The 27288-nt window shown below is 45.7% G+C and overlaps 1 protein-coding gene across 1 annotated transcript in view; it reads right to left on the reverse strand.

Moving 5' to 3' along the window:
• Positions 1-281: 281 nt before the first annotated feature.
• The window catches only part of MTHFS (methenyltetrahydrofolate synthetase), a 147551-nt gene continuing 120544 nt past the window's right edge, over positions 282-27288 (reverse strand). The window contains exon 3 of the mRNA XM_075897098.1: positions 282-2276. Coding sequence (XP_075753213.1) covers positions 2158-2276 — 119 coding nt within the window. The 3' untranslated portion in view covers positions 282-2157. The remainder of the gene's footprint in view (positions 2277-27288) is intronic.

Consider the following 27288-nt stretch of genomic DNA (forward strand, 5'->3'; position numbering starts at 1 on the left):
CTCTGCAGTGAGTGGTTAGGGGCTCATGTTGTCAGCATCCCATAATGCACTTGTCTAGTCCCTCCCTCCTTGTGGAAAGCAGAGTGCTCATGCTTTTTTGGTTCCTGGTTTCCCACGCAGATGCCATAGCAGTTCTAGTTTGCAGCAGGACATACTGATGCTGATGTGTGCCATGGTGCATCTAATGGCACACTACTTCAAGAGCACATACATGTCGCTCTGCCAGGAAGAGGATGAGGATGAAGCTCAGTTTGCCATGAACATAAGAACATAAGAACGGCCATACTGGATCAGACCAAAGGTTCATCTAGCCCAGTATCCTGTGTTTCAACAGTGGCCAATGCCAGGTGCTCCAGAGGGAGAGAACACAACAGGGAATCTTCAAGCAAACCCGTTTCCATCATCCTTTTCCAGCCTTGGACAAACAAAGGTTAGGGACACCATTCCTACCCATCCTGGCTAATAGCCATTGATGGACCTAACCTCCAAGAATTTATCTAGTTCTTTCTTGAACCTTGTTAAAGTCCTGGTCTTCGCAACATCCTCTGGCAAGAAGTTCCACAGGTTTGACTCTGAAGACGCATGTGGCAATAGACCAAGGGTGGGGAACTTCAGCCCCCAGCTTGTCTGGATCTGGCCCACAAAGGTTGGGGCCCACCCTTCGCATTGGGGAACCTGCTCTGGCACTCCAGCCCCTCCCTGCCCTGCTATCCCACTGTGGGACTGGAGCACACAAAATCTACTTGCCTGGGGGTCAGCAGTGGGGTTTGTTGTCATACAAGTAGCCAAGGCGATCAATGCCATTCTGCTATGGAGCACTGTGGCTCTGGGAAATGTGGATACCACAGTAGATAGTTTTCCCTAACTGTGGTGGAGCGATAGATGGAATGCACATTCCCATCCTGGCCCCTGACCACCTTGGCAAGGTATACATAAACCACAAGGAGTACTTCTCCATTGTGCTGCAGGTGCTGGTGGATCACAAGTGCTGTTTCACCGACATCAACGTGGGATGGTTGGAAAGGGTGCATGACGCACACATCTTTAGGAACTCCTGTCTCTTCCAAAAGATGCATGCTGGAACTTTTTTCCCAGGCAAAAAAAAAAAGAATCAGAGAGGTAGAAATGCCAATTGTGATCCTTGGGAACCCAGCCTACCCCTTGCTCCCGTGGCTCATGAAGCCATCATACACAGGCAGCCTATCCCAGCAAGGAGGAGGTCAACCACAGGCTGAGCAAGTGCAGAATGGTGGTTGAATGTGCTTTTAGGCATCTAAAGGGTAGATTTCAGAGTCTCCTGACTGAGTTGGAGCTCAGCAAATGCAACATTCCCTTTTTGGTGGCAAACTGTTGAATGCTCCATGACCTTTGTGTGCTCAAGGGGGAAACCTATCTGGCAGGGTGGGGTACCTAGGCAGAGAGTTTGAGCAGGTGGACACCAGGGCAATAAACAGAGCAGAGTGCAGGGCAGCACACATCAGAGAGGCCTTGAAGGACAGTTTCTTTCATCTGAAGAATTGGGTTGGGCCACGACAGCTCATGATGCCATCTACATGTTTTGTTAGCCTTTAAAGTGCTACCAGACTATTTGTTTTTTAAGTTTTCCCAGTTACAGACTAACTCAGCTATCCCTCTCAAGTTTTATGAATGGCAGTTCTGAGACCCTTCCACATGTTGCTCAACAAGTTGTCCCTGCATTCCCCGTGCTTGTTTGCCTTTAATCGCCCACCTCGCCCCTGTAGTTCAAACAATAAAGAGACCGTTGTTCAAAGAACATAGTTCTTATTTGGGGAAAACAGATGGAAAATGAAAGAAGTGGGACCCTGAATTGGGGAGGGGGACTCACAAATGGTTGTGAGATCCCCTTTTGCCTCCCAAGGTGCTGGAGGGTAAGGCTGCCCTTGAGTCCCCCCCACCTCCTCCCCATGTCCTGGGGCCCCAGTGGATGCTGGGAGTGGAAGCGATGGGGCTGGGGGAAGAGGGAGTGGTGGTGTCATCGGGATGGACAGGGTTCGGGGAGGAGTCCCTCTCCAGTCATGCAGCCTGGTACTCCCTCACAGTTGTTAGGGAGGCAAAGAGGATCTTGGGTTGCCTCGTGTGCTGCTCCCTGGTGGCTCTCTTCTCCTGGAATTCTGTGATCTGGTCCTGCTGCTCTTTTCACATCTCCTGCATGACAGAGTTCATGCACTCCATCTGCTCCCTGAACATGTGGCTCTGAGCCAGGTGGGCAGATGCTGAAAGAAGGGGAGTACGCACCAAGCTGGCTGCAGTCCCAGCTGCAATAAAAAGTTACAAAGGCACACATTACAACACATACATTGTGTTAAGCCTACGTCAAAGGTCTCTGTAAAGACAAAGGAGATGTGTTCTGTGCAAGGCCAAATGTTCACTTTAACGCAGGCATTTTACAGCAAGTGCACAGAGTTTTCAGGGGAGCATCTGAAAACATATGGTTTGGAGGCAGGCAGGCATGGAAATGGCCCAGCCTGGGCAGGAGCCTGTAGCCGGGCTGGGAGAACAGGAAAAGTTGGCTTCCCTCTGTGTCCAGCACATGCTGGGTCCCACACATGTGGCCTCCTGGAGAAGTGCTAGTTTCCCAGCCCCCTGGTGGGTACGTCCAGCACACACAGCCTCCCAGGGAAGTGCTACTTTCCCAGTGTGCGGGGGGAGATTGAGGCGTGTCCGTTACACACAGCCCCCCGGGAAGAGTGCTAATAGCATCCCCTTCTCCTTCAAAAGCTTGTTTTTTCTCTTCCAATCTATGAGTAAGATTTAAGTGTGAGGCTGAGATCTACTAATTCAACAGTTTTGAAGGCAGTAGTATTCAGTTAAATTTATTAGTTTAGTTTAGTTCATTATACTATATTCGTTATACTTCCTTTGTTTTGTAAAACAGTTTTAGACATAAAACATGTTTTGAGAATCTTTTTTCCTTATCTATTCAGCAGATCTAAGGTAGCTTTATCTAATGAACCATTTCAAAATGCTCTTTGTACCTTTAATTGAATTTTAATTTTAATCAAAGTAGAGCTTCACACAAATCTCAATAAAAATGCATCCCTTACCATTTCAGTATAAATAAAATGTAAAATTTAAGACTGAAAAAATAGAAGTATAGTTATATAATGATTCCAGTTGGTTTGTATAGGTATAGTTCATCATCACTGTGAGCAAAAAGAATGATCAAATTTAATGTAAAGGCTATGCATAGTTGCCAATCAAAATGTTTTAATATTTACCAACCAATGAGAATCACTCTCTCTTTATGCAAAGAACTAAGTACAAAAGCAAGATTTAAATCAAGGTTCCCTGCTTGCTGATTTACATCACGATTAAAATCAGTGATTTAAATCACTTTGATTGAATTAATTCACCAGGCATGTGATGAAGTCAACAGAGTTAATTCAGGCTTTAACTGAGAGCATTTACTTCAGGTAATGGGAACAAGAATTATTCATGACATCACTGCAGATTTACATTTGCTAAAGTAACTAGTGATTTTGGGTGCCCAATCTGAGATATTGTTAAAAGATTTTAGAATATGTTGAGCACCTGCCTTCTGCAAGCCAGTTTTCTATAAGGTGTCAAGTTGCACATCCCAAAATCACAAGTCACATTGGAAAAATATATGCTACCGTGTCTGGTATGTAATACTTGAAGAATCAGGTCCAATATTAGGAGGATTTTGGTTAATTGGATCTCTTTGAAAACATATGGTCTAAAATGAACACAAACAGTTATCTGAAATGGTTTGAGATAAAACAAAATATTAGAAATTCCAAAAAGAGAATTATTCTCCAATAAATCAGGGAGAGGGGGAAAAGAATTTAATTCTAGGTATTGAACATTGACTCTCATGTACGTTGCTACAATTTCCAGTAGTTCAGCAGTTCAGCATTTATGTTTTTCTTTTAGCACCAAATCTGCTTTGTATCATTTGTTAGAAGAAATTAGTTCAATGAAGTTTGTTTAGTATTTTTCCCCTAAACACTTTCCTGTGTGTAACTAAGGGTGCATCTACATAGCACCGTAAACTTGAAATCACTTATTTTGAAATTTGGCGCATCTACAAAATAATGTGCTATTTTGAGACATCCCACTGGGATGCCAAAATAGCGCACCCGTTATTTCGAAAAATATTTCAAAATAATGGGCAGCTTGTGTAGACGTGGGGTAGCCTCTGGTATCCTGAAATAGCCATGTAGTGTAGATGTATCCTCTAGTGGACAAGGAGAGAGATTTAAATTCTGTCTTGGGTTTTTTATAGCCTAGTAAGAATTTCATTTTTGTGCTTCTGACTTGTGATGTTATAAATTGATTTACAAGGGCCTGATCCTGATAACCTTATTTGACCAATAACTTCAAAGAGAGTTTTGTGCAAATAAATTATTTCAGGATCATTGGGGAAGACTCTTTCCCCCTCCTCGCCCCCACAATACCAGTGGGTAAAGTAATGATCTCAAAGAGTATGCCTATATGGAGATATATATGGGTTAGCTGACTTGGATCCATGGTGCTAAGGTTGCAGGGCTAAATGTTGCCATGTAGACATCTGAGCTCTGCTGGAGTCTGAAGGCTGGGACTTCCACTTTCACAGGGCCCCAAGCTCAGGCTCTAGTTGAGCCCAAACATCAAAACAGCCATTTTTAACTCCACAACCCAAGCTCTATGAGCCTGAGTGAGACCTGGACCAGCCACAGGACTTTTATTTCCATGTAGACATGCCTGTAGTCACTAATAAAACTACCACTGACTTTACTGACGTCACAATTCACCCAATAAGTCTAGGCAGCTCTATAGATGTGTGAGTGAGAGAACTTAGTAGCCAGACCATTTTTCTTGAACTAGGTTGAGTGGAACTTGACTGACATATGAACTTTCCCCTTTAGCTACCTGCACTCTGCTTTGGTTATTTTAGGGACCAAGCACAAGTTAAATGAATCTGCTCTTTCTTTTTAAGTGTTCTATGTTCTTAACTCTCTGGCAATTTTGAGAGTAATGTAACTTTGGAGAGCTCTGTACTGAATTTTTGCTGAAATATTGAGGTCAATGTGATTTCACCTCTTAAGGTTCACCATACCTTATGTCCCTTAGGCCCTAGCTATAGAGTGCTTTTGTGCAATGATGTAGTTACACCAGTGCAAACACACAACACTGGTAAATTGGGAACCACAGTACTGAGACTTATCAGAATAAGTTGCAGGACTATGTCACACCTTTCTGAAGCACACAGATACAGTGTGTCTACTTAGGTCTCTCCACCAGTGTAACTACATTGATGTTGCTTGCACAGGGGTAAGTTTGCCCAGTCTCGATAAGCTGTTGCTTTGCTGTCTGTAGAGATCACCTGCCAAGAGCGAAGCTCATCCACTCTGAAGTGGAGAACTCCTGCGAAGCAGGTAGTTCCTCAGGAGCTCCACTCATTTAAGGAAAGTAACAGATTGGAGAATGGGAGGGATGCAAAACTCTACAGACATACACTTTTCCTTCTATAAATCAGTGGCTATTTGCTTGTAAGACAGAAGGGATTGGATCACTCAGATGATTAATACAAACCTTTTTTCCTTTTGGCAACCATTTCACAACAGTAGGTGTTACTGCATTATGACTCTACACTCTATGTGCAATGAGTTGGTAATTTCAAGACTTTTATTAGAGTTCAAGTTTTTATATACAAAATCTCATTACAGCTCAGAAGACACTCAATAACTATGAATAATGAACCACATTGCTGCTGTAGACAAAGGGCCAGATCTTTGTTGGTATAAATCAGTCACAGTGTTATAGAGTTTAAGGCAAAAAGGGACCATAAGATCACCTAGTTTGACCTCCTGAATAATACTGATGTAGAATTTCACCTAAATACCCATATTAAGCCTAATGATTTCAGTTGGCTCATTTACGCTATCAGGTCCATGTTGACTGTAAAGTTGTTTCCCATTAGCTGAATATTCCATTTATCTGAATTTTTTTAATGTCTCCTCAGTCCCGGACCATTTTTCTTGAACTAGATTGTGTGGAACTTGACTGACATAAGAACCTTTCCCTTTAATTACCTACCCCCAGCTTTGGTTATTGTAGGTACCAAGCACAAGTTAAACAAATCACTCCTTCCCTTTTTCAAGTGTTCTAGGTACTTATCTCACTGGTAATCACACTCCAACTCTCTTCAATGACTATGACTCATGTATATCAGATTCAAGTAGAGATCAGCACATCCAGTCTGAACTATGATTAATTTGCAGATCAAGTTATCCATGGAGGAACAGCTAATTTGTCAGATAGCTATGAGCTGGAAGGGAATGTTTTATTACTTGAATGTATTTACTTAGCATTATAAATACAAATAATACTTTTCATTCAAGGCCACTATTTGGATTAATTATAAATTGCTATACAAAACATCACTCACTTAGGTAGAGTCTGAATATGGTATTTTTGAGGCATCATTAATATATACCTCAGAGATTCACTCAAGATGTCTTCCACTAATGAAGTCCCTAAAGAAAATCACAACGGACTTCCTTAGTTAAGATATTCTGACTACTTGGTTTTATCAAGAGATAACTAAAATAGCATTAGATACAAGATCTTCTTAGTAAAATTCACCAAAGAAGCACAAACATCAAAGAGTCTTAAACTCAAGTAAATTATTCCTATGTTTGCATTGATAAGAAAGTAGGGTAATGCCCTATATGCATAACTATGAGATGTGCTATGGCTCTCAAACCTTTGGTTATGTGACTTTCTCATGCAATGTGAATTTTAAAACAAGTTAATTTTTGCCTTACAATATGCTTGTCATTTTTCTATTTGATATCCTACATCAGTTCATCATCATAGCATGCGTGATTGCTCACTCTTTATGCACCAACACCAAATATTGTCAAGGAATGAAAGTTGTACATGAAATTCAGCTAACAAATCTAGACTAAATTTAAATGCTAAAAGGTCATTCCTGATTCCCTTTCTATACATATAGAAGGGGAAAAAAACATTATCAGATCAAACTATAACTTAAAAAATGTATATCAATCAGAAACCATTCCATATGTTAGAATAATCAGTTCCCAGTTTAATTTCCTCCTCTGAAATAATTAGAGCATCTTAATTCTGTACCATGAGTCAAATGATGGCAAAACACTACAGATTCAATTATGAATCTGATTTTACTCTTGAGCAGTTTGTGTATTAATATCAATTTTCCTGTACTAGACTGAAAAGTAAGATGCATATTTGAGGACTTTCCCATAACTTCACTGAGTTCTGCTTGAAAGCTTTGTTCTTCCATGGTCAGAACTGAGCATCACACTAAAATACACCTCTTCCATATCACTTACATTAAAAGTTATATGTGCAAGTTAAATTTAATAACTGAAACGTATGCGATTATAAAGGCACATTTCTGAAACAACCTTCTTTCTGGGCATTTTACAAAGGTAATGGATTACCAGAGTAGTGACTTCTGATGTCAAAATACTGGACCATAAAAGCACTGAATAAATCAAGAAGAATGAGCTGGGTTAGGGAGAGTCTCAGAGGGTATGTCTACACTACCCCGCTAGTTCGAACTAGCGGGGTAATGTATGCATACCGCACTTGCTAATGAAGCCCGGGATTTGAATTTCCCGGGCTTCATTAGCATAAGCGGGGAGCCGCCATTTTTAAATCCCCGCTGCTTCGAACCCCGTGTAGCGCGGCTACACGGGGCTTGAACTAGGTAGTTCGGACTAGGGTCCTATTCCGAACTACCGTTACTCCTCGTGAAACGAGGTGTACCGGTAGTTCGGAATAGGCACCCTAGTCCGAACTACCTAGTTCGAGCCCCGTGTAGCCGCGCTACACGGGGTTCGAAGCAGCGGGGATTTAAAAATGGCGGCTCCCCGCTTATGCTAATGAAGCCCGGGAAATTCAAATCCCGGGCTTCATTAGCAAGTGCGGTATGCATACATTACCCCGCTAGTTCGAACTAGCGGGGTAGTGTAGACATACCCTGATAGACACTGGACAAGGTTCAGCACTGACTAATGCCCCAGGCAACCCCATTGACCTATGCTTAGCGAGGGAGCTTCAACTGTGGTTGATGCTCCGCTATTATTGGAGTTATCAGTAAAGCTAAACCCCTGGAAGAGGGTAAGATCAGACAATATGCAATGCACATTCATTCTGTCTGGAGCAAAGGGGGATGCCACCAGTTTGCAGTGGCAGAATACTTGCTGATCCGTGACATAAGATACTGGCACTTAACCTGCAGCAACAATCCATTTCCCACCTCTTCTCTCTCATTGAACTGGAGCAAAATCCAGAGCCCAGCACATGAACCAAATAGTTAGTTAACAGAACAACAGACAGGTGAGAAGGGGGACAAAGCCAAAGCACCTTGCTGTCAAGTTGTGGAGAATAACAGAGCCACTCCACACAATCTAGTGATGAGTAGCCCATTGGGAGCCCTGATAGCCCTTCCCTTTCTCTCATCTCTGCTGTGCAGGGAATCCATGTAGAGCTACACTCTATGCCATCCAGGGAACGCACACCCCTTGCATGGCCTATCATCCCATTCCTCCTGCCCCTATTTGCCCTGCAAGGGGAACATATGCCTGACAAGGCAAGTTCTGGATTTGCCGCACAATGGGTTGATTTGGCATGCTGGGTGAGTGTTCTGAATAGATTGTTTGCCACCATCTCACAACCCAGTAAGTTTTAGTTTAAACACATGGCACTTGAAAACAGAGTTACCAGACTAAGCCTTTTAACTATAAATTGCAGGTATTAGAGATCTGTGATAATTGTCTTATCGGGCTCTAAATGTGCTTACGATCCTAAGAGAACAAATTGGATTAGGTTCTAGACAGGCTTTTCCATTTTCATAAATTGCTCTGGGACACAGCAGGGCTTCAGAAAGGCACAAGAGTTGCTTTTGACAAAATGATTTTGTTCAAGGATCCTTGTGGAAGTTTAAAAAAAAAAATCCACTAGCGCTTTTTCAAAGGAAGGGATGGAGAAGAGATAATAGATGTCATCTTACAGAGTAGGGGCCTAATTCTGTTCTCCGCATCCCCCCTGCAAATCCAAAAGAAACACCCCCCCACCACCACCACACACACACACTAAACTTAGTGAATTTACACTGGAGTAGCTTAGAGCAGAACTCTATCCTAGCAGATAGGGGTGGAAGAAGCGTGCAAGCTAGACTAGGGACCAGCACAGGGGAGGGCCTGGTGTTTTCAAAGGCACACATCTAAAATGGATTTGATAGGTCAGGAAGTGCAAAGCATGACAGATACAAACACCAGGCATTATTTGGAGAATGGACCACTCCCACACATTGGGGAGGGGAGACAGGCACAGTACAGCTCTGCAGAAGTCATAAGCCAAATGCTACCCTCTCTCCAGTGCCATTTTTCTTGCTCTGGAAAGTATCCAAATGGGTTTCCAGATACTTTAAAAAATATACCAAACATGTTGGGGGAAAAATTGGTTGATAAAAAAAAGGGGGGAGGACCAAAGTTGTTGAGCAAAAAAACAACAACAGGGGACCAAAGTCGTTGAGAAAAAGAAAAAAAAGAAAAAAAGGGCACAAAAGAAAGAGGCACTGCACCTTTAAATACCCACGCTCAACTCTCCCTCTGTCCGTCAGGCGCGGCAGCAGGGAAATGTTCCAAGTGGCTTTCTGGCTGAGAAAAGCTGAAAATATTTTCTGGGTTTTTTTTACCGGACAGAGGCCGCAAATACTGGATGCCTGGCAACCCTATGTACTTTGTAAAAAAAGTAGACAGGGCCAAGGCTTTGACAGGAAGGAGCCATATTAATAAGGTGTAGCCCCTCCTGCTCTCCACAAGACAGCTGCAAACTTGCAGCTAATCTATGGCCTTTGTTCTCACCTCACACCCTGTGACTCCCCAGGCTTGACGGCAACAAGAGTTTTGCCATGTACCAAATGGAAGAAAGATCTGACTGACGGTGCGGCCAGGAACTGACAGCCAGTGACAGTGTCTTTACCAGTGCTACCATGGCTGCAGCAAGGGAGAGTGCAGGGCAACTTGGAGAGGGTGTGCCTCTGGATGGAACATACATTGCACAGCATTGGGAACTCAGTTTATCATGTGGGACAGCTTCTTTTCCAATTTTTTTTGCAGTTTGGGTCATATCTTACCTCCCTGCTCTGGCATTCATTGCAGTGGCATTTATGGACATTTATATTTGCTGCAGAATTAATGGTTCTCAGGTTCAAAATCCCAAATATGTGCTTCTTCAGTTTGTGTGTGTGTGTGTGAAATGGTTGCTGCCATATGCAAACGTATGGGCCCATTGTGCTTGGTGTAAAAGGGTGCAACTGGGCCATCACATTGCTCTTAATAGTATATGCTTAATGTACCTCTTTGCTTACATTCTCTGAGTATTTTGAAGAGCACAATGTTTATCTTCTATGCACACTGGACATTTATGATGGTGATACCTGATAAAAATCTGAAAACAGATGATCCTATAACAGTGCTGGGCCACATGCAGCTCATCAGGGTTCTGTGTGTGGCCTAGAAGATGATTTTGTTTACCTTTGGCAAAATGAAGGTTTGCTAGATTCTGCTGGTTTCCATCTGTGTCATTTTTTCCTACCGGTATTACTGAAGTGACAGGCGTGTACTGCAAAGCCACGTGAAGTGAGGTGCGTGCTGATTGAACACAATGTTGACTCTGAGAGCCTTTCACAGCCAATCAAAGCACTGCTATCGTTCAATCGGCACACCCCGTTGATACTAGGTACACAAGCACAGTTAGCAAAACTACAGTAGCTCAGGAGACTATTTTGGTTACAACAATCTTGTGGCCCACTGAGATGAAGGAGGGTCATTCATGTGGCCCACTCACTAGGCTAGGTTGCCCATCACAGTCCTATAAGATATGAAAACCCTCTATCCAGATCTATAATTATATTATAAACTCCCTTTCTGAAGTGTAGAATAGTGATAGAAATGTAGCCATGTTAGTCTGGTGTAACTAAAACAAAACACCTTCTGACCCCCGACCAGGATTGTTCTATCTGCTTCCCCAAATCCATAAATCTGGACACCCCGGACATCCCATCATCTCTGGTATTGGCACGCTCACTACTGATTTATCTAGCTATGTAGACTCTTTTCTCAAACCCTACACAACCAACACCCCAGCTCTCTGAGATACAACTGACTTCCTAAGGAAACTACAAAACATCGATAATCTCTCCGATAGCACCATCCTTGCCACCATGGATGTAGAAGCTCTATACACCAACATCCCACATGAAGATGGATTACAAGCAATTAGAAACACTATCCCAGAGGACACTACTGCCAAACTGATAGCAGACCTATGTAACTTTGTTCTCACCCACAATTATTTCCAGTTTGAGAACAACTTACACCTCCAGATCAGTGGCACAGCCATGGGTACACGCATGGCCCCACAGTATGCTAATATCTTTATGGCTGACCTAGAACATTTCCTCAACTCCCGTCCCCTTTTACCTCTTCTCTACTTACGCTACATTGATGACATCTTTCTGATCTGGACGCATGGCCAAGAAACACTGGAGACATTCCACAGAGATTTTAACAACCTACACCCCACCATCAATCTCAGCCTGGACCAGTCTACATGAGAGATCCATTTCCTGGACACCACAGTACAAATCAGCAATGGAAAATTAGACACCACTCTACAGAAAACCCACTGACTCATACAGTTACCTACATGCTTCCAGCTCCCATCCAGCACACACCATACGATCCATCATCTATAGCCAAGCCCTTCGATACAACCGCATCTGCTCTAATCCCACTGACAGAGACCAGAAGCTTCAGGATCTCTACCAAGCATTTATAAACCTCAACTACCCACCCGGAGAAATAAAAAAGCAAATTGAAAGAGCCAGACGAATACCTAGAAACCATCTACTTCAAGACAGACCCAAGAAAACCAATAATAGAACACCACTTGTCATCACGTACAGCCCCCAACTTAAACCTGTCCAACACATTATCAATAAACTACAGCCTATACTGGCACAGGATACTAAACTCCAAGAGGCTCTGGGAGACAGACCCATAGTCTCCTATAGACAACCACCTAACCTCAAGATGATTCTTACCAACAGCCACAGGACATACCATACTAATACCAACCCTGGTACCTTCCCTTGCAAAAAACCCCGTTGCCAGCTTTGTCCACATATTCACTCTGCTGATACCATTATTGGACCTAACCAAGTGAGTTATAAGATCAAGAACACATATTCCTGTGCATCCAGAAATATAATTTATGCTATCATGTGCCGAAAGTGTCCGTCTGCTATGTACATTGGACAAACATCTCAGAAACTTCGCCAAAGGATCAATGCCCACAAAACAGATATTAGACAGGATCACAAAGAAAAAACAGTTTCTTGCCATTTCAACCAGAAAGGACATTGTCTCAATGACTTGATTACCTGCATCCTGCTTCAAAGGCCTTTTAAGACTACACTTGAAAGAGAATCCTCCGAACTGTCATTCATGCTTAAATTCAACACTTTACACCTAAGTTTGAATAAAGACTCTAATTATCTTACCCATTACAAAGATAGCTTCCCCAATTATCACCTCTAATATCATTAGCTCACAGACATTTACCTCCCCCTATCCCCGTTCTGTTCTGAAATTTGATTTGTCCTTTTCATATGTGTTCATTTTTTAAATTGTATCCTTTGGTATATATGATTGTGACTATTTTCTTCCATTATTTGATCTGAGGAAGTGGGTCTGGCCCACAAAAGCTCATCACCTAATAAACCATCTTGTTAGTCTTTAAAGTGCTACATAATCCTGTTTTTTGTTTCTGAAGTGTGTAATCTTGTATCCAAAACTTTATCAATTGTACAGTTCAACAGGAAAAAAGATGTAGGGATTGTATATTCAGAAACATTTTGATCACATGTCACTGTGTATATTCAGAGTGGGTAAGAGATGCAAATTTCAACGTGATGCTTTGTAAATTACTACATACACTGCATTACACTTCATTTGAATTGTGCTAATTGGGAGCAAAGGAAATAGGGGATTGAATAGTAACAATCCCAATAGCAGGAAATTACAGATTTTGTGTGAAATTCTGAATCACAACTCCTTTTGGAAGCCAGCTATTCAGAACATTTGGGGTGGAATTATATTTGCTTTTCCCAAGTATATTTTATACATTATTTCTCTAAATTGCAGAATAGATCCAAGAATGGTACCACTAGGATTTTTTTAAATACTGGATCAAACTCCTTTCTGATATAACTAATAAGGTAATCGGAGGCAAATTTGCCCCCTTCTGGTTCACTAGCGCTAAACCAAGAAAAAACCTTTAACTCAAGGGTTGTGTCTAGATTGCACCCCTTTTCCGTAAAAGGGATGCAAATTAGACACAGCGCAATTGCAAATGAAGCAGGGATTTAAATCTTCCCCGCTTCATTTGCATAAACATGGCTGCCGCTTTTTTCCAGCTCGGGGCTTTGCCGGCAAAAAGCGCCAGTCTAGACGGGGATCTTTCGGAAAATAAAGCCTTTTCTGAAAGATCCCTTATTCTTCTTAAAATTAGGAATAAGGGATCTTTCGGAAAAGGCTTTATTTTCCAAAAGATCCCTGTCTAGACTGGCACTTTTTGCTGGCAAAGCCTCGAGCCGGAAAAAAGTGGCAGCCATGTTTATGCAAATGAAGCGGGGAAGATTTAAATCCCTGCTTCATTTGCAATTGCGCTGTGTCTAATTTGCATCCCTTTTACGGAAAAGGGATTCAGTCTAGACACAGCCAAGAAGAGTCTCATGAAAGAAAAAAGGAAACTCTGCAAAACAATGGGGGAAAATAAAAAAGAAGAGCCTGGGGCCACATTAAAACTTCAGGGTGTGTGGGTAAAGCTATTACCCTAGTCCCACTTATTTTTTTAGTTTTCCTTTCTTTTTCTCTCTTCTGTTCACAGAAAAAGGGATACAATATTTCTCTCAGAACATAGACACTGAAACTGTAGGTGCTCCGGGGCTGGAACACCCATGAGGAAAAAACTAGTGGGTTCTCAGCACCCACTGGCAGACCCACTAATCAGCTCCTTCCCCTTCCCCTTCAGCCCTCCCGCCTGGCAGCAGCCCCACCCATCAGCACTTGTGAGGTCAGGAATAGGGGAGTGGGAGCATGGTCTGGTGATCAAGTGCTGCTGGGAAAAGTGGAGTGTCAACAAGCATGTCTCCAAAACATGCTGCCTGATGCACTAGATAATTTTTGTTCTTTCTCTATCAGAAAATCTGATGTGGAGTCCTCCCTGTCTTTCAAACAGATATACTTCTTGTGTAGTCACAAAGTTCTTTGTGAAAGTTCTGACATAAAAATCAATAAGTACATTTTTAAAGGAAAGTTTAAACTCTGAAAAATCCAGCAGTGGGCTGGTATTAATGGACATAGCACAAACAAAAACTCTGAATACCAAACAGAAGGGGAGGCACAGGTCCAGATTTCCAGGTGAGTTAGAAGAGCGGAGAGCTCATCTAACTCTGATACTCCCCTCTCTAGGTCTGGCTGTGTGACAGGTGATAAGAGAAAAGCTTCACAAAGGGGGAGACCGTTGCAGTATACAACAACTTGTATTAGTCCAAGAAAAGCAATGAACAATGCTGTATATTCAACTGGCATATTATCTATCAACATATATGCCGGGATGGGCAAAGCAGTCTGTGGGCTGGACACGATTCAGTCCGTGAGCTGGATACTGACAGGCCACATCTGGTCCCATGGGCCATTTATTGCTCAGCCTTAGTATAAATAAATACATTTCCTCTATGGAACACTCTCATAACACTAAGTTGGTCTGCTTGCATAAAGCAGCCTGAATGTTGATGGTCCCTAAAGAGACAATATAACATCTGTGAATCAGCAAGGCAGGGAGAGGCCCTGGCTACATTCCCCTTGGTCACACATCTGTTCTAAACAGAGAGATTTATCTAACTCCGGCAAGATCTTCTGAGGCCAGCGAGAGGAATTTTGAACTGACACCACAGTGCTTGAGATCTGAGTCTTAATTGTGATCGTAGCCCTGCAGAACTGCTAGTGTCTATTCTATTCCTTTCCAATGCTCCGATCACTGTGCCTGCTTCATGCTCTTCCCCTCTTCTGTAGCTTCAACTCCCTCCTCCTTGAGTACAAGTGTAACTGAAGATCTCAAAAACAAACTTTCCATTTTTTTCTTCCCCCCCAGAATGGTACAACTCACTTCCACTGTAGTCAGTGGAAGAACTAGACTCAGAGGAACATCAGAACATCCAGAGCTGGGTAATTAAGGAAACAAATCTATAAAAGACCTTAAGAAGGTCATTCACTAGCTATCATGCACCATATGGTTAAGCATGGTGTAGCAGGCTGTTCTTCTGCCAAGTCGCCTGATGGCAGCTGATCCAACCCTGTGGTTGTTGGTACCTCCTTCAGACACAGCCTTCCAGCCAGGGGACATATTTCCATCTCTTTGAGGAGAAACCAAGGGACCAACAAACAGTAGTTTGCCAACCTTATATTGGGTCTTTTGCCTAACTCCAGATGCACTAATTTGTTCTCTTCCTATCAGGGGGATTTCGGCTCCACCTGCCCTATTAGGCTGATAGGGAAACACAGGCCTTTCTCTCCAGTGGACTCCAGCCCAAAGCCCCTTTAATAAAAAGCCATGGGCTATCAACACATATTTCTTGCTGCTTCTCAGTATTACTTTCTACCTCCACCTGTTTTAGGCCTCTTTCACAGCTTCTTCCCAGACTCTCAGTGCCCCACTGCTTCTCCCCTTCCCCCAGCTCCTACTCAGAGCTTCCTAGCATTTTCTGCTCCCCAGCTGGCTATAAAGCAGGAAAATGTTCCCTGCTCCGCTCACAAAGTAGACCTCAATCCAGCAGGGTTCTAAGGCCTGCAGGCCTGTCTACCCACTGTGAAAGTAGACTGAATTATATTGTAAAAGTAGAATGAATTAAAGAAATGTTGTTTGTTTCTTTAGCAGGAAGAGAGATGTTAAGGTAAAGTTGTTTGTGTGTAGCGGGAAGGAGGATGTTAAGGAAAAGGACAATGGTTCCACTTAAGGGTGATAGTGAGACATTAACAGGAGATTGGTGAGTTAATAAGGAAATAGGGGATGTGACTGACCCCAGGTAACCTTGTCAGTTCGTGCCCTTTTTCAAACCTTTGTTTCACCCTCCTTTTATCTGTATAAATAAGGTGGCTTGGGTTTGGGATGGGGGTCTCACTTTTCTGAAGCCTTTGCTAATAAAACAGAGTGGTCTATGAAATTGTGAGTCCTGAGTCTAACTATGACACCACACAGAGGGTACATGTACACTTTGGGCTAAAGTCGTGTTAAGATATGCAACTTCAGTTATGTTAATTGCATAGCTGTAGTCAAAGTACCTTAATTTGGCTTTTGTCGTTGTCTACACAGCAGGCATTTGAAGGAAGAACACCCTTCCTTTGACTTCCCTAACTTTTTATGAAATGAGGGTTACAGAGGTCAGAGTAAGAAGCCCATTATTTCACATTATTTTGAAATAACAGGCTTGCTGTATAGACATGCACTCTTATTTCAAAATAAGCATGAAGTGTAGACATAGCCAGAGAATCCTGAGCAGACTCACTTCCTCCCTCTTTCCTTTTAACAGTGGCCTTAGGTTCCCTGCTGCATGCCTGGCTTCCTTGAAAAAGGCCACGCCTGCTGGCAGTCAACTCCAACTCCAAACGGGCTCATTGCATGAGCACCAGCAACCTAGCTAGACTCTTTCGTAGCCAGCCCACACCCAAGCTGGGTGAACCCTTTTAAGCCTTCCTCCAGACCTGAGGCTGCGTCTACACTGGCATGATTTTGCGCAAATACTTTTAATGGAAGTGTTTTTCCGTTAAAAGTATTTGCGCAAGAGAGCATCTATACTGGCATGTGCCTTTGCGCAAAAGATTTGCTTTTGCACAAAAGCATCTGTGCCAGTGTAGACGCTCTCTTGCGCAAGAAAGCTCCGATGGACATTTTAGCCATCAGGCTTTCTTGCGCAAGAAATTCCGGAATAAGCCGCGAGCTGTCTACACTGGCCCTTGAATTTCCGGAAAAGCATCGACGCTGTACTGTACAAAATCAGCCGCTATTCCAGAAACCGTACGCTGCTCCCACTCGGGCATAAGTCCTTTTTCCGGAAAAGCTTTTCCGGAAAAGGGCCAGTGTAGACAGCTTTTCCGGAAAAGCAGAAGAAACATAAAAAAGCGGTTTGGACGGCGGGAGACCCCGTAGAAGCCGTGGACTTCCGCGTTACCCGAGGGCTTAAAGAGCCCGCACGCTACTGGCCGCATGTGGCAGGAGCCCCCCGGAGACCTCCCTTCCCAGCTCTGCCACGTGGCAACTGTGCTGCCCAGCCACCTCAGCGCAGGCATGGCAGCTCGAGGTGATCGTCAGCCACCGTTACCCGGGGCAGAGGAGGAAGCCCCCAGGGGCCGGAAACGCAGGGCCCCATCCTGGACCCCCAGGGAGCTGGAGACCCTCCTGGACTTGTGGGAGGAGGAGGAGGGTCTCCATGACCTCCAGTCCCGCCGCCGGAACGCCGAGCTGTACACCCGGCTGGCCCGGAACCTGGCCCAGCAAGGCCACCCCAGCCGCAACTGCGAGCAGGTCCGCTCGAAGGTCAAGGAGTTGCGGCTGGGGTACGTGCGGGCCATGGAGGGGAGGGGAGCAGGACCCGATGCCTGCCCCTATTTTGAGCGGCTGAACTCATTTTTGGGCGAGCCAGCCCCGCAAGGCCCAGCTGTCCCCGTAGACACCTGCCAGCACCCCCCCATCAACCGTCCCACCGAGCCGGAGGAGGGAGATGACAGCGGCGGCGTGTCGGAAGAGGAGGCGCGTTGCCACCCAGCAGGCCCCCTCCAGCAGCTCCTCTGTGGCCGGGGAGGAACCCACTGGTGAGTCTTTGAAGGTTACACTCCCAAAGGGCGGGGGGGAGTGAGAGCCAGGTGCCCGGAGGGGGGAGGGGGAGAGCATGTCACTCAGGCCACATGAGCTGCACGCTGCGTAGCATGAGGCAGTTAGCAGCACGTGCAACCACGTGCAGCCTGGTGACCGAGCGGCAGGTGGCCGTGGCAGGCAGCTGCAGGGCACGCCTGGGACCGTGCTTCTCACACACATTCAGCGGGACCAGGGGGAAGGGTGGATGCCGGCTGGAACCGGCCAGGGCCCCAGGGACTCAGCCCAGAGCCTGCTGCTCCACCAAGGGGTGCAGCACAGGGAACGGCACACTGTCCCAGGCCTGGCTGTGAGGCACAGCCAGCTGCTCCTGGGATAAGTGCAGCATCACAGTCCTGTGACCATGGACCCCCACCGAGCCCCTCACCTGCTCCCAGTGCCTTGGCGGGTTCCCCGACGGAAGTCCCCACTGCGGCCACACCTGTCCCTGGGCTACCAGGCTTGCGGGAGGGATAGTGGGAGGGAGATGGGCCCCTGAGTTTTGCTGCAAGGATGGGACATCCCCCCACCCAGTCACCCTTCTGGTTCTGACCAGGAGATATCCCACGCAAGGGGATCTGAGAGCCCAGACCGCCACTGACAGGTGTGCTCCCAGGCACTGCGTGGGGATGCATCTCACTCCCTGTCAAACACCACGGATTAGCCCTAATATTAAGCTTTTTACAGTGTCCACCGGCAGGGAGTTCCACAGGTGAACACAGCACAAGCACCCTCCCGCCCTGCACGGGGCCAGGATACAGACCGGTGCTTACAATACTGCAGGGAGGACCCTACTCTCAGGGGTGGTCCTTCTTGCCAACATACAACACAGGAGCAGGAGGGGAACCGAGTGGGCCCAAGCCACAACTGTGCGGTCACCTGGGGCTCCGGGGTGGAGGGCATGGAGGTGTGGGGACAGTGGACGGCCTGCCTGACTGACCCGTCCTTTCTTCTCTTCCCTGCAGCGGGACCCAGCACCAGACCCGCGACTCCAGCAGCAGCGGCACCCCCAGCTGCCCAAGCCCGGAGGACCAGGCTCCGACACCGGGACCAGCTGCTTCGGCGTCATGTCACCGCGGTGGAGGGGATCCAGACCTCCATTGCGGAGCGTGTGCAGGGGGACCAGGAGTGGCGGCAGGAGGGATGGGCTGCGTTCCTGGAGGAATGCCGAGGGATGCGCACCACAATGGGCACCCTGATGGCACATTTAATACATGCCATCCACTATGGCATGGCCGGACCGCATGCCCCCGCCATCCCTCCTGGAGCACAGCCCATGCCCCCTCCTATCCCTGCTCCTCTCCCAGCTCCTGCTCCTCTCCCTGCTCCTGGTTCTGCTCCTGCCCCTGCCCCTGACCCTGACCGTGCTCCTGCTCCTGACCCTGAAGACCGTGCTCCTACTCGTGCTCCTTCTCGTGCTTCTACTCGTGCTCCTACTCGTGGGCACCTCAGCGTGCAGGCTGCCCCAACGCGGTCTGCCCAGCGTGGGCAGGTCCGCCCCCAGAGGGGCGCTCGCAGGGGCCACCCGTCCCAGTAACTGTCCCTCCCTCCTTCTCCCAGTTAAAGGTCCCCCTCCCTCCTTCTCCCAGTTAAAGGTCCCCCCCCCCTCCTTTGTAAATAAAAAGTTCTGTTTTCATTTGAATCTTGTGTGGTTATTGTGTTCCTCTAGTAACTGTACAGAAATTATGTGAGATGCCAATTAGCCACTTCAATTTAAGAGGGTTACAACTGTGGACAACAAATTCATGACTCTATCACCGGGGGGGGGGGCCTTTTTCAGTGGTCATTGGTCTGCGGCGCATAAAGAAATACTGAGACTTTTCAGTAAAGATGTAAACCAGAAACTATATTTACATAGCAACAAACAAGCAGAAAAAAATGGTTAAAATATGCAGTACAGTACAGATTCAAAAACATAAGTTAGGCGCAGGGAGGACGATTGTGGTGTTGCTGGCCACCTCGATCCTTTGGTCCTTCCGGGCCTCAGGAGAGGAAGAGCCAGGAGATCCCTCGACGGACAATTGTGGTGTTGCTGGCCATGTCAGTCCTTTGGGCCTTCTGGGCCTCAGGTGAGGAAGAGCCAGGAGATCCATTGAAGATGGCACTGATGTAAGCCTTCCACACAAGTCCCAAATCCTGTTGGCTGTTCTTCAGGACGGTGATGGTGGCCTAAACCCTAGCCTAACTTAAAAGAAAAACCCTAACTACACCCGACGCACCCGACGAACAGACTCGATGACGGCCGATGTGCTGTGACCCGACGCTTTACTATACTATGGGGGGGGGGAGGTAAGGGGAGGAGGTGGGGAAGGGTAGGAGCTGGGACGGAGTACTCTGGAGTGACCCAAGCGACCCTGCTACGGGGCTTGGGCAAACATGTCCACCAGGGCCTCTCTAATGTGCACCGCCTCCTGGCGCGCCTGGCGGATGGCAGCTGTGTCGGGCTGGTCCAAAGTCTGTGCCTCAGCTGCCACCCATGCAGGGAGGAAGGCCTCCCCACTGCGCTCCACAATATCGTGGAGCACGCAGCACGCGGCCAGCACCTCCGTTGCATTCTGCTCACCCATGTCGAGACGGGTGAGCAAACAACGGAAGCGGGCTTTTAAGCGTCCAAACGCCAGCTCCACTGGGTTTCGGGCCCGGTTGAGGCGGTCGTTGAACCGGGCCCGGTTCTGGTCCGGCTGCCCCATGTAGGGCCGCATGAGCCAGGGCATCAGGGGGTAGGCCGCGTCCCCGACGATGCAGATGGGCATCGGCACATCCCCGACAGTCAAGTCCCGCCGGGGGAAGTAGGTGCCCGCCTCCAACCTCTGAAATAGTCCTGAGTTCCGGAGGATGCGGGCGTCGTGTGCCCGGCCGGACCAGCCACCGTAGATGTCCAGGAAGCGGCCCCGGTGATCCACGAGGGCCTGCAGGACGATGGAGCAGTACCCCTTTCTGTTCATAAAGTGGGCTGCTCGATGCTCCGGGGCCCGGATGGCGATGTGGGTGGCGTCCAGGGCTCCCCCGCAGTTGGGGAACCCGAGGGCAGCGAAGCCGGCCATGGTCTCATCGACGTCGCGCAGGCGGATGATTCTCGGCAGCAGGACGTCGTTGATGGCGTGGACGACCTGCAGAAGGGTGCAGAGAAACACAAGGAAACACATTACATACAGCCAGGGGTGAGTGTGCACTCCCTTGGGTCCCCCCCTTGATTCCCTCTGTCCACACACACACACACACACACACACACACACACACACACACACACACACACCCCTCAGGGCCCCCCTCACCCAATGCCCCCCCCCCACCAGCGGGCCGGTGCAAGGGAGGGACGGCCGAAACCCCTGGGCGACCCAGCCTGGAGTCTTGGGTGTCCCTGGGCCTGGAGTGGAGCACCCTCCCCCCATCCCACTCCCCCTGGGACTTACCTGGATGACGATCACTCCAACGGTGGATCTTCCCACCCCGAACTGGTGTGCCACCGAGCGGTAGCTGTCTGGTGTGGCCAGCTTCCACAGTGCGATGGCAACCCTCTTGTTGACGGGGATGGGTGCCCGCAGCCGGGTGGCGGTTCTCTGCAGCGCGGGGGTGAGCCAGGTGCACAGCATCAAGAAGGTCCGCTTCCTCATCCGAAAATTCCGGACCCACTGGTAGTCGTCTCATCGTCCGAGGACCACACAGTCCCACCAGTCGGTGCTCGTCTCCAAAGTCCAGATGGGCCAGTCTATCGTCGGGTGCTGATGCCACGCGGTTGCCAGGACCTCCCTGGTGAGGGAGTCCAAGGCAATCTCTGCCTCCTGGTACATGAACACCAGGGCACCAGCCTGCAGCATGAGCTCCAGGCACCTGTACAGGTCCAACAGGGGCCCGAGCAGGTACATGGCCACCCACGGCTCCATAGCAGACAGAGCAGGGCAGAAAAAAGAAAATGCCAGGAAAAGCTGGTGGGGAGCCAAAGGGTGGTGTCCCCAAAACTCACAGGGCAACCACCGACCCTGTGAAGGGTGCCAGTCCCTGGCAGAGGTCACAAGGCACAGGAGCACGAGACCAACGGCTGCCCGGCGAGACCCCTTTAACCACGCGTCTGGACGGAGCTCCGGCCCCGCCCCCGGAAAGGTCTGGTGGCCTTTGCCCTTTTCAAAATGGTTCCGGGCTTTTTGCTTTTCCGGAAAAGCGCGCCGCCAACGTAGACGCGCTTTTCCGGAAAAGCGCATCGTTATCACGGAAACTCCGCGGCCAATGTAGATGCTCCTTTTCCGGAAAAGCTGAAAACGGAATAGTATTCCGTTTTAAGCATTTCCGGAAATTCATGCCAGTGTAGACGTAGCTAAAGAGAACTTCTTGAGGGGGACATTAGCTACATATTGGTATGTTTGCCTCCTTCATTCCCGATGAGGCACCATCTTTATTGTGGATTTTGCTCCCACACATCATTATAGTTGTTTACATACCATCACTAGCGATAATAATGGATAAATAATAATTCCTCATTTGAATGTGACAAACAGTTTCTTTTCTCAGTAAAAATAAATACACCCAGAAAGGGAAAATACATCACTGTTACCAGCAAATGAGGCATAGTGCAAGAAATTAAAATGTCTGGCTGATAGAAAAGAAAAAAATACCCTTGGATAGAAGCCCTAAAACAAAAGGCAGAAAGATCATTTACTGAACATAAGAAAAATGAATAGGGAAGAAGGATAATGAAGAGAAATAGAAATGTTTGCTGAAGTCCTGCATAACTGAGTACACACAGGAACATAATCAGATTCCGGCTAAGAACGCAGTTTAGGATCAGACAACTTAGTTAACACCCATTCACAGGCACCATGTCTGTGTTTATTTGTCATTTATAGATTTAAACAATGCCTGAAGGAAACACTCTGTGTGGCTTATCAAGTGATTAACCCTCTCATGACAGGCATATTGTAATAGTTCAGGTTAATGTTCACTTGATTGACAGAACAAACTGAGTCTTGCACCTCTCCCCTATTATGTTACAGCTGATCTTGCTCTCCTTGAAATCCAGGGTAAAGTCTAATTTAGCTCAAAGGGAATGGTTCAGTGGCCCATCAGTAACACCATAACCCTCTATGCATTATATTCTCTGTATGTGCACATGTGCATCACATAAACTCCATGTGTCATACTCCTTTGATTGCCTCAATTGCTCTCTGCTAGGTCTATGCCTGGTATCTCCCTCCTCACCAGCTTAAAGCAGATGCCATGTTTTAGCAGAAAAGGAAAGGAAATAAGAAAACCCACTACAGAAATGTTTCCTTACTCCCTTGTGTGACTAAGTGCACAGGTCATTTGGATCCACAAAACGGACCCCAATGCGCTGCATCCCAGTAGTAATGTCTTTAGGCAACCCTGGTGAGACAGTCAACAAACTGGGATTTCAGAGGATAATTCTTTGGGAGTTCTAAGGCAGCCCAGGAACAGGACCAGCTCAGAGCTAATTAGGCAGCAGCTGAACTTGTTTAGGGCAACACCTTAAGAGACAAGGAGAACAGATGAGTGGGTAGAAGTCTGTATGTTCAGGAGTTGTAGGAGAGAATGTTAGTTAGTTATTTTGTGTAGGGGAATACAATACTTTTTGTTTTGTATTTGTAGCTGAGTGTTTTATTGCCTGCAACATTGCAATGCAGCTACCCTAGTATATAAGGAAGTAGAGTCAAGTTACATTAGGCAAAGCTTTCTTCAATAAAATCCTACCTGGAAAAGGTGATTTGTGCTCTGGTCTGGTCTCTTCCCCTCTTTGCTGCAAAATAATTTATGCTGGGCTCAGGCCAAAGACTGGCAATGTGCAGAACTGAACCAGTGATGTGTTTATCTGAATTCTTAGACCTTCAGAGTTTTAGTCACTAGAAAGTCAGAAACCTCCTCCCCCACACACGCTTCCAATGGAATAAGGCTTCTATTTCTAGCTCAGGCATCTCATGAGATACTGAGCCTCAAACTCCTTCCATTCTTGTGTTGGCAAAAGCTATTCTACCCAGACCAAGGGGAATTTTATAGGATATGGGAGGGTTTTTTTTTAATCTAAAAGCATTTACTTCAGCTGTTTAAGGCTGAATAGTCAGACCCATTGTATTGAAAGAGTTTTCCTGTGTCAAAGGGGGAGGGAGGGAGAATACATAAACTAGTATTTACACATGTTTTTTAAAAATTTCTAAATCAGACTGTCCATAAAATATGGCATATCCAGACTACAGAGTGATGTGAAGTGGGATAACCATTTTATTTTCTTTTGTTTGGGAGGACTTGTTAAATAACTCATGAGGTTTGAATCCAGCCACCCCAAACTCAGACTCATGGTCTCTCTAGATTATATATGTACCTTATCAATATTAAAAATGTTGTATTATGCTTTTAAGATCTACTTTGTACAGGAGCAATAAAAATAATTTGTCAATGTCTGTTTTGAATAGTTAGGACTTAGTATGACACTGCAGCAGAAACCTAAGACTTGTTCCTTCAAAAACAAGTGTCAAGGTTTCCCAGGTTCTGATTTCCTCCTCCTTTTGTGCAGTTTCTTAAGCTGTTTACAAATCCCTAAGGCTTTAGCTACTAGCTTTTGGCAACATCTATGGCTAGCTGCTAAGCCTGCAAAGATGGCCAAAAGCACACTCCTTTCTTAAAATGTAATTCTTTTTGCTATTCTGATAGTGATGAACAATGTTGCTGAAAAAAAGGCCCTTATGCAATCATATAAAACCAAATGCTAGTAAGTGATAGCCATTAATTTTTGGTGTTAGATGCATGAGGTGTCTGTATAACAACTCAGAATTCTGATTCTCAGAAAAGTTGGACCTGGTCGATATGAGACCATAAAGCACAACCAGCTCCTTATAAGAACACATAATCTATTTTTAAACCACTATAAAAGTGAGATTTAATTTGAGGCAGCAAATTTTCATTTCAGGAGATGTCTTCTATGAACCATACTTTGGGTTTATGTCTATTGACCAACTTACCAAGAGCACCATTACAGATTTTGGCAGGGGATGGGCAAGTCATGCATGCAATGATAGTGTGGAGGCAGAGTGAGGACAGTGGTGTCAGCAGTATTACTGAGCATGCTCAGTGCAAGCCAAGCAGCAAATCTGCATGGTGAGAATCAACTCTGTCCACCCTCACCTCCACACACTTACATCATCTCTTTCCAGGGGCTACTAAGGCACTTGAAAACCCTAGCATTCTGGCAGATAACTTAGCAATTGGCTGGCAGAGCACTGCATCTAATTCCTATATAAAATAAATAAAATAAAATCAATATTAGACCCACTCAGCTTTAATTCTAACATATTCTGACATCTTGTGGCAAGTCACGTAAGGACACTGGTTAGGCTTAAAATGTCAATGTGTATTCTTAGTTTGTAGGGGTACATCTACACAGCAGTGTTATTTCGGAATAACTGACATTATTCCTAAATAACATAATGCCCATCTACACTACAAGCAGTTATTTCAGCATAATGTCAAAATAATGTTGAGCTGGAGGACTTTTTACTCTGACTCCTGTAACTCCCCTTTTATGAGGAGTTAGGGAAGTCAGAAGAAGAGTCAGGGGACTTCCTGCTGTGTAGACAGCGCCAAAAGCCTAAATAAGCTATTTTGACTTAAGCTACCAATTGACGTAGCTCAAGTTGTGTAGCTTATCTCAGCTTTACTCCTGCTGTGTAGACATGCCCTTGCTAACTCTACGGAGAGAGAGAGACACTGTCAGGAGTCCTGGGCTCTATCCCATTTCTCAGAGGGGAGGGGCATCCAGTGGATTACAGCAGGGAGTAGATACATCTGGGTTCTATATAAGAGCATCAGAATGGCCATACTGGATCAGACATGATGCATCTAGCCCAGTATCCTGTCTTCCCACAGTGGCTAATGTCAGGTGCTTCAGCAAGAATGAACAGAAGAGGTAATCCCCTGTTGCCCACTCCCAGCTTCAGAAAGAGGCTAGGGACACCATTCCTGTCCATTCTGGCTAATAGCCACTGATGGGTCTATTTTTCTTGAACGTATTTCATTCTTATCGGAACCTGTTATAGTTCTGGCCTCTCCACTATCCCCTGGCAAAGAATTCCACAGGATGACTATGAAGAAATAATTTATTTTGCTTGCTTTACATCTGCTGCCTATAAATTTAATTGGGTGACATTCTTGTGTTATGTTGGTGAAGGAGTAAATAACATTTCCTTTTTTCAATTTTTCCACACCATTCATGATTTTCTAGACCTCTAACAGCCCCCACCCATTAGTTATTTCTTTTCCAAGATGAAAAATCCCAGTCCTTTTAATCTCTCCTCATATAGAAGCTGTTCCTTATCCCCAATAATTTCTTCTTTTCTGTATCTTTCCCAAATCCAATGCATCTTTTTAAAATGGGGCGACACAGATCTGCATGTAGTTTTCAAAATGAGGGCATTCCATGACTTTAGCTAGAGGCTATATAATATTTTCTTTCTTATTATCCTTTCCTAATGATTCCCAATATTCTGTTAGCTTTTTAGATTGCCATTGTACATTGAGCAGCTGTTTTCAGAGAACTATCCGCAATGATTCCCAGATCTCTTTCTTGAACAGTAACAGCTAATTTAGACACCCTCATTTTTGTATGTATAGTTGGGATTAAATTTTTCCATGTGCATTACTTTGATTTATCAATATTGAATTCCATCTGCCATTGTATTGCCCACTTTTGTAAGTTTCCTCTGTAGCTTTTTACAGCCAGATTTGGACTTAACTATATTGAGTAATATTGTATCATTTGCAAATTTTGCCATCATACTGTTTACCCCTTTTCAAGACCATTTATAGTAACTTGAACAGCACTGGTCCCAACACCGACCCTCGGAACACACCACTATTTATTCCTACTCTTTTTTCCTATTTTTTAAGTGGAGTACCTGACAATGTTTTCATGAACTTCAGGGGTAGCTAAGTCTTTACAGGACAAACTTAAAAAACAACAAATAGTCTGGTAGCACTTTAAAGACTAACAAAACATGCAGATGTTTTCATGATCATCTAAGGATCCTTCAATTGCTTGAATGACAAGCCTTTTGTTATCTTAATTACCCTGTCCCCCTCTGTTTACAAAAAAACCTCTCTGCCCAAAGGCAAAGCTAGGAGCCACACAAGCTCTGCTGGGGTACATCTACACAGCAGGGCTAAAGTCGAATTAAGCTATGCAACTTCAGCTATGCAAATTGCATAGCTCAAGTCAAAATACCTTAATTTGGCTTTTGGCGCTGTCTACACAGCAGGAAGTTGAAGGAAGAACACTTCCTTTGACTTCCCTTACTC

The sequence above is a fragment of the Pelodiscus sinensis genome, chromosome 14 (assembly GCF_049634645.1).
Source record: "Pelodiscus sinensis isolate JC-2024 chromosome 14, ASM4963464v1, whole genome shotgun sequence".
Lineage (NCBI taxonomy): Eukaryota > Metazoa > Chordata > Testudines > Trionychidae > Pelodiscus > Pelodiscus sinensis.